Below are 15,038 nucleotides of genomic sequence, written 5' to 3' on the forward strand. Positions count from 1 at the left end.
CCCCATCCCCCTTCCTCAGAGTCCTTTCCCCCCAAATCATTTGCATTTACTTTGGCAGTGTTCTGCATGTTGGCTCTCCTTATAGAATGGAAGTTCTCTGACAGCAGAGGACAAGCTGTTATTGTCTTTGTATCACCAGTACCTGTCACAAAATAGGCCCCTAATAAATGTGGATTGCAGGAATCTCAGGGACAGAAGGTACTTCAGAGCTTAGAATTCCAAGCTCCATCCAGTCTAGGAGTGATCTCTGTTGCCTGTCAGCAAATATAGGACAAATCAACAACATTCTTGAGCTACTGCTTCTATTGTAATACTCTGGTGACAGAGAGCTCACTACCACCACAAGATGACTCTTTTTCCTCCTTATTCTTATCTGAAACCCACCTTTTATGCTGTTTTTCATCCTTCATAAGGTGCTATCTTGCCTTGCACGTGAATTGATTTGAGTAAGGCAGAGACAAAAGTTAGGATGACCAACGATGGCCTGGGATAGAGGGGACGACCTTGGTTTTCATACCTGACCAAGTTCTGGGCACTCTTGGAAAAACTGTTCTCATCCCCTCATTGTGCTGGGGCAGACATCCCCTCATTCACTGATGGCTTTGGGGCCCGTTTATTACCCTCAACCTGGTTTAATCCATCTGGCTGAGATGGTGTCAGGGTGTGGTCCCTGCACATGCTCTAGCTTCTTGGAACCTCATTGCCACAGTCTGGGATTCTAAACTCTGGGTATCATCAAGGATGAATCTAATCTTTCCCATGTGTAGAACCAGGTATCTTCCTCTCTTTCTAGCCCCTAACTCAATTCCCCTCCCTCTTTTAGCCTTCCTTTGTATTTTGCTTTTGAGAATTGGAATATAAGCTCCTTGAGGGTAGGGATGGTCTTCCTTGCTTGCATTGTTAAATCCTCTGCACTTAGTATGCTGCTGGACACAAGGTAAATACTTAATGAATATATTCTCATTCATTCTCAATCTCCCTCTCCCTCCCTCCCTCCTTTTCTCCCTCCTCTCTCTCTCTCTCTCTCTCTCTCTCTCTCTCTCTCTCTCTCTCTCTCTCTCCACCTCACCACTCATCCTTCTTCCATGTGATAACCCACCAGGAATTTTTTAAAAAATGAACATTCCTCCACTCTACCCTCCATGAGTGTCTACTTCTTTAGGCTAATTTATTCAGTTTTTCTCCTAGAGAATAATTGACCTCCTAGGTCCTCACCAACTCCCAGGCATTGGATGCTATGTATTTTCCCATCTGAGGTTGGTCTCAATTCTGCTTTCTGGTAGAACCAATGAAATTAAACAGACTTGTACAACTACACTGTACATTTTCAATTTCTCTTGATGTAGGCAGATTCTTTGCTTCTTATTTATGGCTTCACCTGCCTTGAAATGGAAAATTCGAGGGTGTCAATAAATGGATTGTCGAGTTGTTCTGTTTAACTACAGAAACGGCAACCTCTCCATGGGCCATCTTGGAACTGCGGGGAGATGGGCAGCACTACTCAGGGGCCCTGGAGTGGTTTGCTTCTGCCTCTTCCAATAACCACACAGACTTGCCACTGAGTCCCGTCATCAGAAGAGGGAGGCAGCATGTTTTATTATGTGGGTTTCTAACCTTTGCCTATGTTATGGACTTCTCTTTGGTCCTCTGGTCTCCTCAAAATCCTACGTTGATTAGCATGAAACAAAATATATAAGATTAGCACCCCCAAAAACAAACAAATAAACAAACAACCTCACACCATTTTTTCCCTTATTTAAGTTGGCAGACTCCATGTAATCTATCCTAGAACCCTTTTAGAGTTCACAGATCCAGGTTAAGAATCTCAGATATAATGGGGAAAAATAAATGTGGAACAGTTGGATTGCAACACCGGTTCTGTCACTGACTAACTGTGTGATCCTGGGCAAATCATTTAACTTGTCTGGGTCCCAGATTATTTATCTGAAAAAGGGATCATAGAGGACTCAATGGGTAACCCCCTCCCCCCACGTAACTCTACAAATACACTATCCCATGACTTATAAGGAGTAGCTAGGTGGTACAGTGGGATAAAGCACTGGACCTGGAGTCAAGACAATTTGAGTTCAAATTTGGTCTCAGACATTTACTAGCTGCATGACCCTGAGTAAGTCACTTAACCACCTGTGCTTCAGGTTGTCATCTAAAAATTAGGACATACTACAGAATATCACATCAGTGGTTTCTTTGCCAAGAAGATCCAATGGACAAAGTCCATGAGGTCATATAGAGTTGGACATGACTGATGACTGAACAACAAAAAAATTATTTATAATCCTAATGGACCATCTCAGTAGTGAGTTATTCTATCAGCCTGAATCACTTAGCCTGGGGTTGTGGGAGAAACAATACAATGCACTATGGAGAGATCTACTCCCTGCAGCAAGGAGGAAAATGGCCAAGTTGTGAAAGTAACAGGCTGCCCCCTTGAAAATAATCCTGTTTGACCGTCTGACATCAGGGAAGGTTTTCCTGGAAAGTAATTGTGATTTTGGTAGATTGGAGCTAGTTTCTAGATGGCTTTTGATGGCAGGTCAAGGCATTATCATTCAATTCAAAGTCAATAGTGAGCCAACCAGGGCTTTGTAGGAGGGGAGTAGCCTGGTCAGATCTATGCATTAGGAGGATTATTAGGCAGCTGTGGAAGGACAGAAGGAAAGAGACAAGAGAGGAGAGAGCAGAGGTAGAGAGGTGGAGAGACCAATAAGGAGGCCTGCCATGAGTGGTCAGTTCTCACACACATACACACACACACACACACACACACACACACTCACACACTCACACACACATACACACATATTTTTATTTTATTTATTCATATGGTTTTTTATTTATATTTTTTTTCCAAGAAAACCCCAAATGGACTCACAAAGAGTTGGACACAAGTGAAATGACTGAACAACCACAGATATTTCTCTCTCTCTCTCTCTCTCTGTCTCTCTCTCCCTCTCTCTCTCTCTCTATATATATATATGTATGCACACACATTCAAATATATGTGTATATACGTATATGCCTATATATGTGTGTATATGTATATGCATGTGGGTATGTATTTAAGTATATACATGCATGTATGTGTATGTGATTTCCTAAAGTGCTCGGTAAAATGTGTGTATCTTCTCCTTTGACCCTTCGCAACAATTCAGGTAAAAATAATAGTGTTACATCCATCTCCTCATTTGATGTATAAGAAGACAAGCCAACAAAGGTTCAGAAGCTTGTTCATACTCATAAAGTGGGAGACAGAGACAGGGTTCCAACAGAGGTCTCCTTGAGCTTCCCTAATTCCAGCACTCTCCCCCTAAGCTCCCCAAGCTGCCATAAGACATCCTTGTTTTGAAGAGAAGGAAAGAGGATGGAGAGAAGGTTGCATCACCAACTCTAGCATTTCTTACATTCTCCCCTCTGGGTGAACCCCAAATCTGCTTTTCTCCCTCACTGGCCCCACATCTTCATTTTCCCTCCCTCCCAGCCCTCACCTTCGAAGCTTCCAGCAAAGAGGTAAATCCAAGTGACTGCTGGGATAAAGAGAACAGTCAGAGAGGCAGCCAGGAATTTCCGTCTCCCTCTGCAGATGCCCAGCATCCTCTCGGCAGTGGCGAGCTCTCTCCACGGCGCCGTTCTTATGTTGGGAGCGTAGAGTCCCCAGTGTCCCTCATATTACTTTCTGAAAGGGAGAGAAGGGAGAAACAGGTCAGGCATCATCAGCATGGTCTTCTGTAACCCACGTCCAGACATCCCCAAAGGAGTTTCTCTGCTCCCAGTGAATACTGTGCATTCATTCAGAGCCCAGCAGGAGTGGTAAGGGGGGAAGAAAGGCTGACATTTGTACAGAGCTTTGAGACCCATAAAGCCTTTTATACACATTATCTTGTTTTGATTCCAACAACTTTGCGATATGGGTATTACAGGAAATATCCAAGCCGCAGCTACCATTTGTCACACCTGGTACAAGTTCCAAAACATACCAGGTGAATAGCACAAAGAACATCCAGTTGTGAGTTCCAGGGGCCAAAGAGTCTCCTCTATATCTTAGTGAGTTCACTGTGGGGGGAGACAGAAGCAAAGCTCATTTGGGAAAGAACAGCTGGGGGTGGAGTGGGGTGGGGAGGTTCACTGGGAACTTCCTATTTTAACTAATGATTCTCATTTATCCTCAGCTCAGTTCTTTCTCCACTAGTACACTTAAGAGTTACTAGTACTTGGTAAAGACTAGCACTCTTGGCCATATTGTCAGTTGCCATACCCTAGGTACGACTCTAGGTATTATTAACCCAGATTTTACAAATGAAGAGTATAAGGACACTTAACCAAACTCCAGTATAACAAGGCTCAGCAACTCCAGCAGCTAGGTGGCACCAGGCTGGGCAGTCACGAAGATCTGAGTTCAAATGTGGTCTCAGACACTTAATTAAGCTATCTCACCCTGTGCAAGTCACCTAATCCTGTTTTCCTCAGTTTCCTCATCTGTAAAATAAACTGGAGAAGGGAATGGCAAACCACTAATTCCTGTATCTCTTTCAAGAAAACCCCCAATGTGATCATGAAGGGTCAGAAAGGACTCAACAACAAATAGGTAACCTTTGTATAACAAAAATGCTTTAAGGTCTCTATGTTACATTATCTCATTGGATCCTCACACTGATCCCTATGAGTTAGCGGTGTTTAGGAGTCCCATTTTACAGGTGAGACAGAGAGAGGGTCACATGGGGCAATAAGTTTACTAAGTCAGGATTTGAACACATGTCTTGGTAACTTTAAGCACAACACTGTCCATTACATCATAGTTGCTATTGATTCTCAAGGGCTGAGATTAATTTATTTTATCACTTCTCTGCATCCCTAGAGTCTATAAACTATATTGGTGTAGTTTGTGGTTTTATGTGATAGAGATGTAAGGCATACGTATACATATATGTATACTCACATGTAGATATTCTTTCACATTCAACTCTTTTTACTCATAGTCTTAGCAACACCCTTCTAAGAACATTGCCAGACATCCCCAGCTCAAATCTCTCTCTTCCTTTACCAAATTTTTGTGGCTTTTTATCTAGATCCTTTCTCCCATTTTACCGTTTGGTGGTTTCAGTTGTGTCCAACTATTCGTGATCCCATCATGGGTTTTCTTGGCAAAGATACTGAAGGGTTTTGTCATTTCCTACAGATGAGGAAACTGAGGCAAACAGGGTGAAGTGACTTGCCCAGGGTCATCCAGCTAGTAAGTGTCTGAGGTCAGCTTTGAACTCAGGAAAATGAGCCTTCCAGACTTCATGTCAAGCTCTCTATCCACTATGGCACCACCTAGTGGTCCTTTTTTTTTTCCAACTATTGAACTGTTTGCAGAGTTCCCATTTTGGGGAAGAGCCCTAGACCAACCAGCCTTGCTCTCTAGATTTAGCCACCAAATCCCCACCTGAGTATTTTCTTTCACCTCCAATAGAATGTGAGTTCCTTGCATTCGTATCCCCAGCACTTAGCACAGTGACTGGGACACAGTAAGTGCTCGATAAATGCTTGTTGACTGAGTGGCTAGACCTTTGCTTTGCTCTTATCCCCCTTAACCAAAACCATAGAAACAGGTTTAGAACGGATCTCAGAGGTCACCTGATTCAACTCATACCTCAAGTGGAATCTCCCTCTACATCAGTCCCAACAAGCAGTCATACAGTCCTTCTTTAGAAGACCTCTGGTGAAGGAGAATCCATTAATTCCTACTACTTTTACTATTTCTACTACTACTACTACTACTACTACTATTACTACTACTACTACTACTACTACTACTACTTCTACTACTGCTATTGCTGCTACTGCTACTACTACTACTTCTACCACCCACCACCACCATCACCACCACTACTACTACTACCATAACCACCAGTTGAACACATATTCTTGAAGGACTTAAAAACATACATATACATACACATAAACATGCTACTACTACTACAACTTTATAATAATTATTATAATCTATAATAACGTAATATGCACTATTAGTATATTATCATACATATAGTACATATATTATATATAGCAAATCATAATTTATAAGAAATTACTAATAGTTCTTCTACTTATTAAAAATAATTCACATCTTACCATGCAGTTGTCATCAAAAAATTCCTTTGTAAACCCCTTAAAACACTTTAAAAAGGTAAGTGATTATCATTACTCCTTAATCATACCTATATGTGTATACATGTTTGTGTGCAGGTATGTGTGTATGTATGTGTACACATGTATGCATACGCACATACCTATATATACAGCTTATCCCCTCTATTAAGTCATAAATTCCTTAAAGGTGGACACCACGTCTCCTTTCATCTTTACATCCTCAGCATTGTGTAGGGAACAATGCAACGTGCCCTATAATTGTCAGAATTGAACCAAAACATAAGGTCTTTTTGACAGACTTCCTAAGGAGCTTTCAGACCCTTCCTCAATAACCCATTCACACATCTGCGTATCCATGAACAAAGGATAGTCTTTTATTGGTCTAACCTAAATCCCTTTGTCTTTCATCTTAAGATAATTTACTTTACCTGTCTCAGAAATGTCATGCACCCTTGTGCATTTAAGAGGAGACTTAAAATAGCCCAGAACAAAGAGATCTATCTGCAAATCCTGGGCAAAGTCACGGGAAAGACAGATGATCACAGAGTATTAGGGGTGGAAGGGAGCACCTAGGCCAACACCCTCATTTTACAAATGGGAAACTGAAACAGAAAAGGAATTCTTAAATCTCAGCATGGGAAAGGAACTCAGAAGTCATAGGATCATGAGTTCATTGATTTGGGACTGGAAGAGATATTAGAGCTTATTTAATTCACTCTCTGCTTTGCATCTCATTTCAGTCATTTTTCAAGTGTCTGACACTTGGTGACCCTATTTGGAGTTTTCTTGGTAAAGGTACTGGAATGTTTGCCATTTTCTTCTCCAGCTCATTTTGCAGATGAGGAAACTGAGGCAAACAGTATGAATGGAAGAGGGTTTGTCCTGACTTCAGGAGGGGAGCTCTAACCACCGTCCCCCAGAGATGAGGAAGTTGAGGTGCAGAGGAGTTAAATGATTGTCCCAGATTACATAGGCCATAACTTACAAAGGTAGGATTTGAATAGAGTTCCTGACTCGCACTGCTTATCCTACCATGCCAAGCTGTGGCTAATCCACTCCCACCCATCTCTGAACTAGGAACCCCTTGTTATCATACTAGTCAACCAGCTTTTACAGGAAGATCTCCACGCAAGAGAGGGCAAATTCCCTCGCTCCCAAGGCAGTGCATTTTCTCATTTGGGAAGAGTTTCTAAATTTTCTTGCAAGCATCTCCTGTTTTTCCTAGTTGGAATAGAACAAGGTCTATTCCTTTTTCACTTACCAGCCCTTGGAATGTGTAAAAAGAACTCTCTTAAGCTCCCAAGCTTTTCTTTTTCTAGGTTTAAAATCCCCCAATTCCTTCACCGATCGCCCATATGAAGCAGCTGGATAGTACAGTAGATAGAGCAACTGAACCAGGGACCAGATATCAGGAAGATCTGAATTCAAATGCAGCTTTATATAGCTGTGTCCCTTAGTCTCTGTTTACCTCAGTTTCCCCATTTGTAAAAATACTCATAATAATAGCACCTACCACCCAAGGTTGCAGTGAGAATCAAATGAGATGATAATAGTAAAGGGCTTTGTAAATTTTAAAGTGCTATAAAATGCTCATTATTATTATTAGTTCTTACTATATAGCATGTCTTGAAGTATTTTATCACCTCAGTTGCCTTCTAGCTAATCACTCTCCCTTCTTAAAATGTAGTTGCCAGAGCTGGACAGAATGCTCCTGATGTGACCTGCCCTGGGGCAGTCTACAAGGAGATCATTACTTCCTTAATCCTCCAAGCAAGACCTTTCCTGAGCATTCTTCCCAATGTGCCTAGCCCCAGATGCTGTATCACTCCTACTATTTGACTCCAATGGAGTTCATACTCTGCTGAAGGTCAAAGAACTTGGCCAGAACCTCATGACAAATTAGACAGAGCTAGGACTCGTGACCAAGCCTTATGCAACAAGATGCGTGCGTGTGTGTGTGTGTGTGTGTCTATGTGTGTGTGTGTGTGCAGGCATCTATACTGTAAGACTATACACATACTCAGATATGTATATACATAAGAAACAAAGGGAATCACGCAAAGCTTTCTTCATCTCCCATCAGCTGCTTGGACTCCACAAATGTCACACAGCCCCGAGGATAAACTCATCACCTGAAATCTCATTATCTTGGAGATTGATTCAGCTTTGATGTGCCCAACCTTCTCAGTTCCCTCCAATGCCCCTCCTCTCAGACTGGAGGACCAGAGAACGGAACATTCAATTCCTCCAAAGCCTCTCTTTAGAGAAGGCTCAGAATTTTCCAACGAACTCTTCATTTCACATCAGCTGCTCTATTTGCTTTGGACTCCTAGAACATCAGGTTCCAGAGTCAAGTACCCTCTGCCCCCTCGTCTTTTTCTTCATCTTTTTGTACAGTCAATGTAAGAACCTTGAAGGTGGGAACTGTCTTTCTTTTCTTCCTTCAATCACTAGCACTTAGAAGAACAGTGCCCAGTGCATAATAGACATTTAAATGGTGACTGCCTACTGACCAGCATGTTTTGCAAACCTTAAATTGTGGGTATAAATGCTAATGACTACAATAATATAAAATTCACAAATATCTTACAGCTTATCCTTCCTTCTCTCCAACCTGCCCCACTTGCAAATGTTCAATTTCAGAAGAAAGGGATTTAATGGGCATGAAACATTAACATGAAACATAAAACGGGGTCTGGGGATGGGGGGAGGGGGGGTTGTTGTAATGACAGGTCTGGCTTCTGAAATTAAACGCAGCGGGTAAGAAATTCCTACACGGCTTTTACCTTTGAATAAATCACACATCCTCACTCTGGAAACACATTTGTTCCTTAAAACTCAATTCATAATAAAAGTATCAACAGAAAGTGAATTTGGGAACTGACATCACCTCATCAACATCAAGTGGGATTGAAAATCATTCCCAAATAGGTGAATTCCACGGCCCTTCACACAGAAGTGGAGCCAAGCACCTGAGGCATGTTAGCACACCTCCTTCCTCTGCTGGATGAGGGACCCGAGGGCTGCAGTAGGAGAGGAAGCCAAACTTGTCTAGTACCCGGGAATTTCACAGATATGCAACTCAGCTTCCTTTCTCATGAACAGTTAGGGCAAGAGTGGGGTGATCTGGAATGTTTGGAGAGGCAATTGGTAAGATACCTGACCCAGAAAACTTCATTATTGACCTGTGCTATGGCATGAAGTTTTTCCATTAGCTTGGGGGTGATGATGGTGGTCTTAAAATCGACTGAATTTAATAAGCACTTATTAAAATCTACTCTGAGCAAAATTTCACCCTAGCACTCAGATAAATTAAGGAAATCTGTGATCCCATCATTGTGGACATTCTTTTCAATGGCCCACATCCTAACCCATCCATTTCTGCACAGCCTGGGCAACTTTCCTCCATGTCCTCTTATTATATCATATGAATGTAACTAAGAAAAAAAAAGGAAAGTAATCTAGTTCACCAAGGAACTTATATTATGTGGAGGGAAGAGAGGGGGGATTTGGGCTGAAATGAGACATTTGAATGGATAACTAAATACAATATAATGTAAGGATAGTGAGAAATTTGACCAGGGGAATGAGGGAAAGCTTCTCTTCAGAGACACCACCTGAGTTTGGCCTTGAAGAAAGCTGAGGGGGGAGGTGTAGAGTAGGAGTGATTAATGAAGTGTGCAGGACAGTCTATGCAAAGGCTCCATTGTAATTTTTGGGAATGGCAAGTAGACCAATATGGAACAGAAAGTGGATGGAGGACAGAATAAGGAAAGAAAAAAAAGGCTATATTGTAACATGCTTCAAACACCAGTATAAGAAGGTTTTATTCTATACAAAGAAGAATTAGGCAGCCACGGGAGACTTTAGAGCTGGGGCATGATCAGGCTACCCCTGTGTGTGGGGAAGATCGTTTTGACGTTTCTGTGGAGAATGGATCAGAGAGGGGAGAGATGTAAGCAAGGGGTGACCCAAGAGGCAAAAAATGAGGACTGTGAAGTTGGTAAGCAGAAAGGGATGTCAGAATGCATAAGACGGGACAATTGGGGAGCTCTGGGAGGGGGCAGAGAATGGACTCGATAAGAAAGCAACTCAGAATTTTTCCGAGGAAGGAAAGAAAGAAGCATTTATGAAGTGCCTACTATGTGCCAGGCATTAGGGGCTATGTGCTTTAGAAATATCTTATTTCATCTTCACAACAACCTTGGGAAGCAGATGCTATCTATCATGGTCCCAATTTTAGAGATGGGGAAGCTGAGTCACGGGTTAAGTGACTTGTCCAGGGTCACATAGCTATGGAGAGTCTGAGGCTGAATTTGAATCCATATCTTTGTGGCTTCAAGTCCAACAGCCTATGCACTAAGCTAACTAGCTGGGTCTTTAAGAGGGCATACCTTAGGTCAGGGCCCAGAAAGATTCTAAGAAAATACTTCGAATCACCTTGAAGCTCAGTGCTAGGTAGTGATAACATCTAAAGTACAGGGCAAAGGAAGTACCAGCAGAAATCCATGAGCACAGAAGGATATGAATCCCTGCTGCTAGCTAATTTCCAGGGGAAAGTCAGAGGACCTGGATTGAAATCCAGACTCTTCTACCTCATGTACAACATTGAAAAACCATTTAACCAATCTGAGACTCATTTTTTTCAGTTAGAAATGAGGGATATAGAAAAAATTGTCTTGAAAGTCCCATTCAGCTAGAATCTAATTCTAATTTTGAGAATCCCCCCAAATGGTGATGAATGGGTCACAGGAGGCTTGGGGACAAGGGATCTTGGAAACAATTAGCTTTGAGATCTAACTCACCACTGGCCAAAACCCCCTGCTTTGTGACTTTATTATGGTCTTCTCATGTATTACCTTACTGAAACCACAGGTTACCATCACTATGGGTATGCCCTTAGGAAACGGACAGAGAGAGTTGTGTTATTGTCTTTAATTCCTAGTGATGAGCACAGCACCTGACATTGAAGGTAAAGTTAGGCAGGGTAACTATGATCCCCACTTTACAATATGGAAACTGAGGCACAATGAGTTGCTATCTAGCGGTGGAGCTCAGATTTGAATTCTGGTTTCTTGGTATCAAGACCAGAACTACTTGTATGATATCACATATGCTTCTAAAATTGTCATTCTCTCTGTTTCTCCCCATACTTAAAAAAATAAAATCTATCCTTTGACACAGGACACATATACAATTGGTGGAAAATGTAGAGATGGAATGAAGCCTCTTGTCATTCTGTCAGGAAACATTTCTCTTTTCCATCTAGGATCATATGCTCCACATGCCAATCAACCCACTGTTGGCTAGTCCACTCTGATGAAATACTGCATGGAACAATTTACAAATCAGGTTGGAATTCAGTTTCTATTAGTGATTCTTAGCACAAGCCTGAATGAACTGTGACAGTGTTTGGATTGGATGCCTAATTACACTAAGCCAAGAAGAGAGGTGATGAGGTAGGGTGGAATAAGACTGAAACTTTGACAAGGAGACCCTGGATTCAAAACCACATACTTAGCTATGACTATGAGCGATTCACTCACCTTCTCCTGGCCTCCAGTTTCCTAATGAGTAAAATGTGTATGTGTGTGGGGGGAGGTGGGGGGGTGGGAATCATCCTCAAAGAGCTATTTGTGAGAAAAGTGCTATCTATCCTGTGAAATATTAGAGATACATGGGCAATTGTAGCATTATTAATATAGCTGAGGAACATTACTGACTTGAACAAAGCACGAAGAATTTTCCATGTAGAAAATGTTTCCTGAAGACTGCCCACCATGGAGTAGAAGGATTTTGATCCATGCTAGGGAAGAGACTACTCATAGTGAGAAAATTACTACTACCACTGTTACCACCACCACCACCACCACCACTACTACTACTATTATTACTACTACTACTACTACTACTACTACTACTACCACTTCCTTCTTCCTCCTTTGTCATCTCCTCCTCCTCTTCCTTATTAGCATTCAGGGGACAAAAGCAACACAATTAGCAATCTTCAACTTATGTTTCATTAAGCTGGATCAAAATGAGAGAATTAAAGAAGAAGGTCTTGGAAGTTCTATGGTATGGGGATTGGATCTGTCAATTCACTGGCACAGGGAACTTCTGGGTGAGGAAATTTCCTCTGTCCAGTCAGGTTGATACCTTCTCTGCAATTTTCAATCTTAGAAAGTTGCCTAGAGTTGTGAGAGGCTGAATAATTTGGCCAGGATCAAAAAGGCTGCACATATTGGAGAGAATTCTTGAACCCAGATCTTCCAGGTTAGATAACTATGCACTCTACCACACCACCTGGAACTGATATAGTAACTAATGGAGGCTTTAATACATGTTGGTTGATTTGAGCCAAAATATCATCAACCTCTTCTTCTGGTGATAGGATCATAGATTCGGAGCTGGAAGGGAACTCTAGACCAGCCCTATCTTTTTACAGCTGAAGAAACAGAGGCATAAGGAAGTGGGGTCTTGCTCAAAGTCATACAAGTGATAATTGAGCTGGGATTTAAATCTAGAAACATGTCTCTTTCCACCACACCCTGCTGGTGCTAGCATCCAACTAATGACCCTGGCTCTGTGGCAGTCCATGGCCCCCACATGGCAGGAGACAGATTGACTCTTGGTCCAACATAGCCCATTTTTCCAGTCCCACTGGGGCTCAGAGGAAGGTCCTATAATGCAATTCCTGCCTGTGCCAGGACTTGGGAATGCACCTGGTTCATCTTCTCACCCTAATCCTGTTCCCTGGGCTCCTCAGAGGTAGAGTGCATCGATCTGGCTGGGTTTCTTAATCCCCACCCCTCACATTACATTCTGCTGTCTGGAAGCTGCTTAATAAGGGCAGGTGTTCTAGTTTAATAGACATGTCAATAGGCTCCCAGCAAAATGCCACCTCGGGGGTGATGCAGATAGAGGCTCTGAAGAGAAAAATCAAGACCTAATCCAAATTCCCCACTTACAATATTTAACCTCTCTGAAGAATGTCTTGCCAAACAAATCTTTAATGCAAATTGATCTGTCTTGAGGGTGGACCCTTTCATTAGGTCAGTATAAAGCTTATCAACAGGAAGGCTGGCTTTCTCATGCATGAGAAATCATCCTCACACTGGGCTGAAGAGACTCAGGAAGAAGGCCATCCACTGGCCTTTTGGACAGACCATTGCTCCCAGTACCTCATACTTAATTCTCTCTTCCTTCCTAGAGCTATACCCCTAGGTACCTCCCCCTGGGCCTTTGGTCCTTTCCCCACAAGCCATTTTTGCATCCCTACCTCCCCAGCACAGTAGAGGCTGGCTTTCTATCCCCAGTATTGGGCACAACGCCCAGCAAAAATGAGCATTTACTGAATGCTTGTTGACTGACTAAATGAAATACAATTACAGATTGAGAGCTGGAAGGGACCTCAGAGGTTACAGGGTCATAGCTGAAAGGGGCTTTGGAGGCTTCTGAAAGCAATCCTGTTATTTTGAAGATGAGGAAACTGGTGCAAACAGGGGTCAGTGACTTGTCCAATTTTATATTAGTTGTTGCTGTTGCTACCGTTTTTCAGTCTCTTCTGACTCTTCATGACCCCATTTGGGGCATTTTTGGCAAAGATACTGGAATGGTTTGCCAGATCATTTTATGGATGAGGAAACCAAGGCAGACAGGGTTAAGTGACTTGCTCAGGGTCACACAGTCACCAAGTGTCTAAGCTGGATTTGAACTCAGGTCTTCCTAACTCTAGGCCCAGCACTGTATTCATTGCGTCATGTACACACACACACACACACACATTATATATGTATATATCACAACATACATACACATACACATATATACATACATATACACATATACTATATAATATAAACATATATGCTATAGAACGTGTGTATATGTGTGTGATATATATGTACATATGTGAATAAATACGAACACAAATATACTACAGAAGACTTATTGTCGATTGATACAAGGACATAACCACAAGCATCAACATCCGTGGCATTACATGGGTCTTTGCCAAATGAGAGATAAAGATGATTCTTGACATGGACTCAGAAGGAGAAAAGAGTCCTGTGTTTTGGAGTCACCTGGGAACAGAGTGAAATTGGATCAGGTCCTTGAAGGATGATGTGCCAAGCAGCTGATGGAGGAGACAGGGATTCCAGGCCAGGGGACACTCAGAAGCCAAAATGAGACAGTTGGAATGTGCTTGGTGGACACAGGGAGGGCAGGAATGAGCCCATGCTGCCTTGTTGGAGGCTGGAGCTCATGTAAATATGACTCAGAAGGCAGGCCACAGACAATTTTAAAAACAAGGACAAGGAACTTCAGTGACCCTGTGAGCAGTTATTAAGCATTCCCCAAAGGTCAGGCACTATGCTGGGTTCTGGGAATAAAAAAGACAAAAGAGAAACAGCCCTGTCTTTCAGGATGTAATATATACACTATTCCCCCAAATTTCAGCCTAAGACTAAGGCCCCCTGTATTTTTTGCACCAAGACTTCTCTTTCATGAGGTGAGGAGATTCTTGGGGACCAGAAGCAGAGCACGGGTCCTGCAGCTTGGCCTGTGTAAGAGAACCAGCTGCTTGAGACACGGTGATCACCGTGATCAAGGTCAAGGGCAGAGCTGGGAGCTGAAATCAGGTCTTGCTGATCTGATGCAAAGGCCAGCTTTGTACACTCTGCTTTCCTTGGGAGCCACACACTGAGTCAATGCAAGGGAGACACAGAGGTGTGGGGTGCATGGTAGGGGATACAGAGCAGGCTTCAGAGCTCAGAAGACTCAAGTTCAGATCCTACCTTTGATGTGTACTGACTGTGTAACCCTGGCCAAGTGACAACCTCTCAGAGCTTGAAGTAACTCTCTGAGACTGTAGGTGGTAGGGAATC

General features: G+C 42.5%; 1 protein-coding gene across 2 annotated transcripts in view; it reads right to left on the reverse strand.

Moving 5' to 3' along the window:
• Window positions 1-15,038, reverse strand: part of LARGE1 (LARGE xylosyl- and glucuronyltransferase 1) — a 611,843-nt gene that overhangs the window by 431,959 nt on the left and 164,846 nt on the right. For both annotated transcript variants that reach the window (XM_072655854.1, XM_072655855.1), the window contains exon 2: window positions 3,507-3,694. In XM_072655854.1, coding sequence (XP_072511955.1) covers window positions 3,507-3,612 — 106 coding nt within the window. In that variant the 5' untranslated portion in view covers window positions 3,613-3,694. The remainder of the gene's footprint in view (window positions 1-3,506; window positions 3,695-15,038) is intronic.

This window comes from Notamacropus eugenii, chromosome 3 (genome assembly GCF_028372415.1).
Source record: "Notamacropus eugenii isolate mMacEug1 chromosome 3, mMacEug1.pri_v2, whole genome shotgun sequence".
NCBI classification, from domain to species: Eukaryota; Metazoa; Chordata; class Mammalia; order Diprotodontia; family Macropodidae; genus Notamacropus; species Notamacropus eugenii.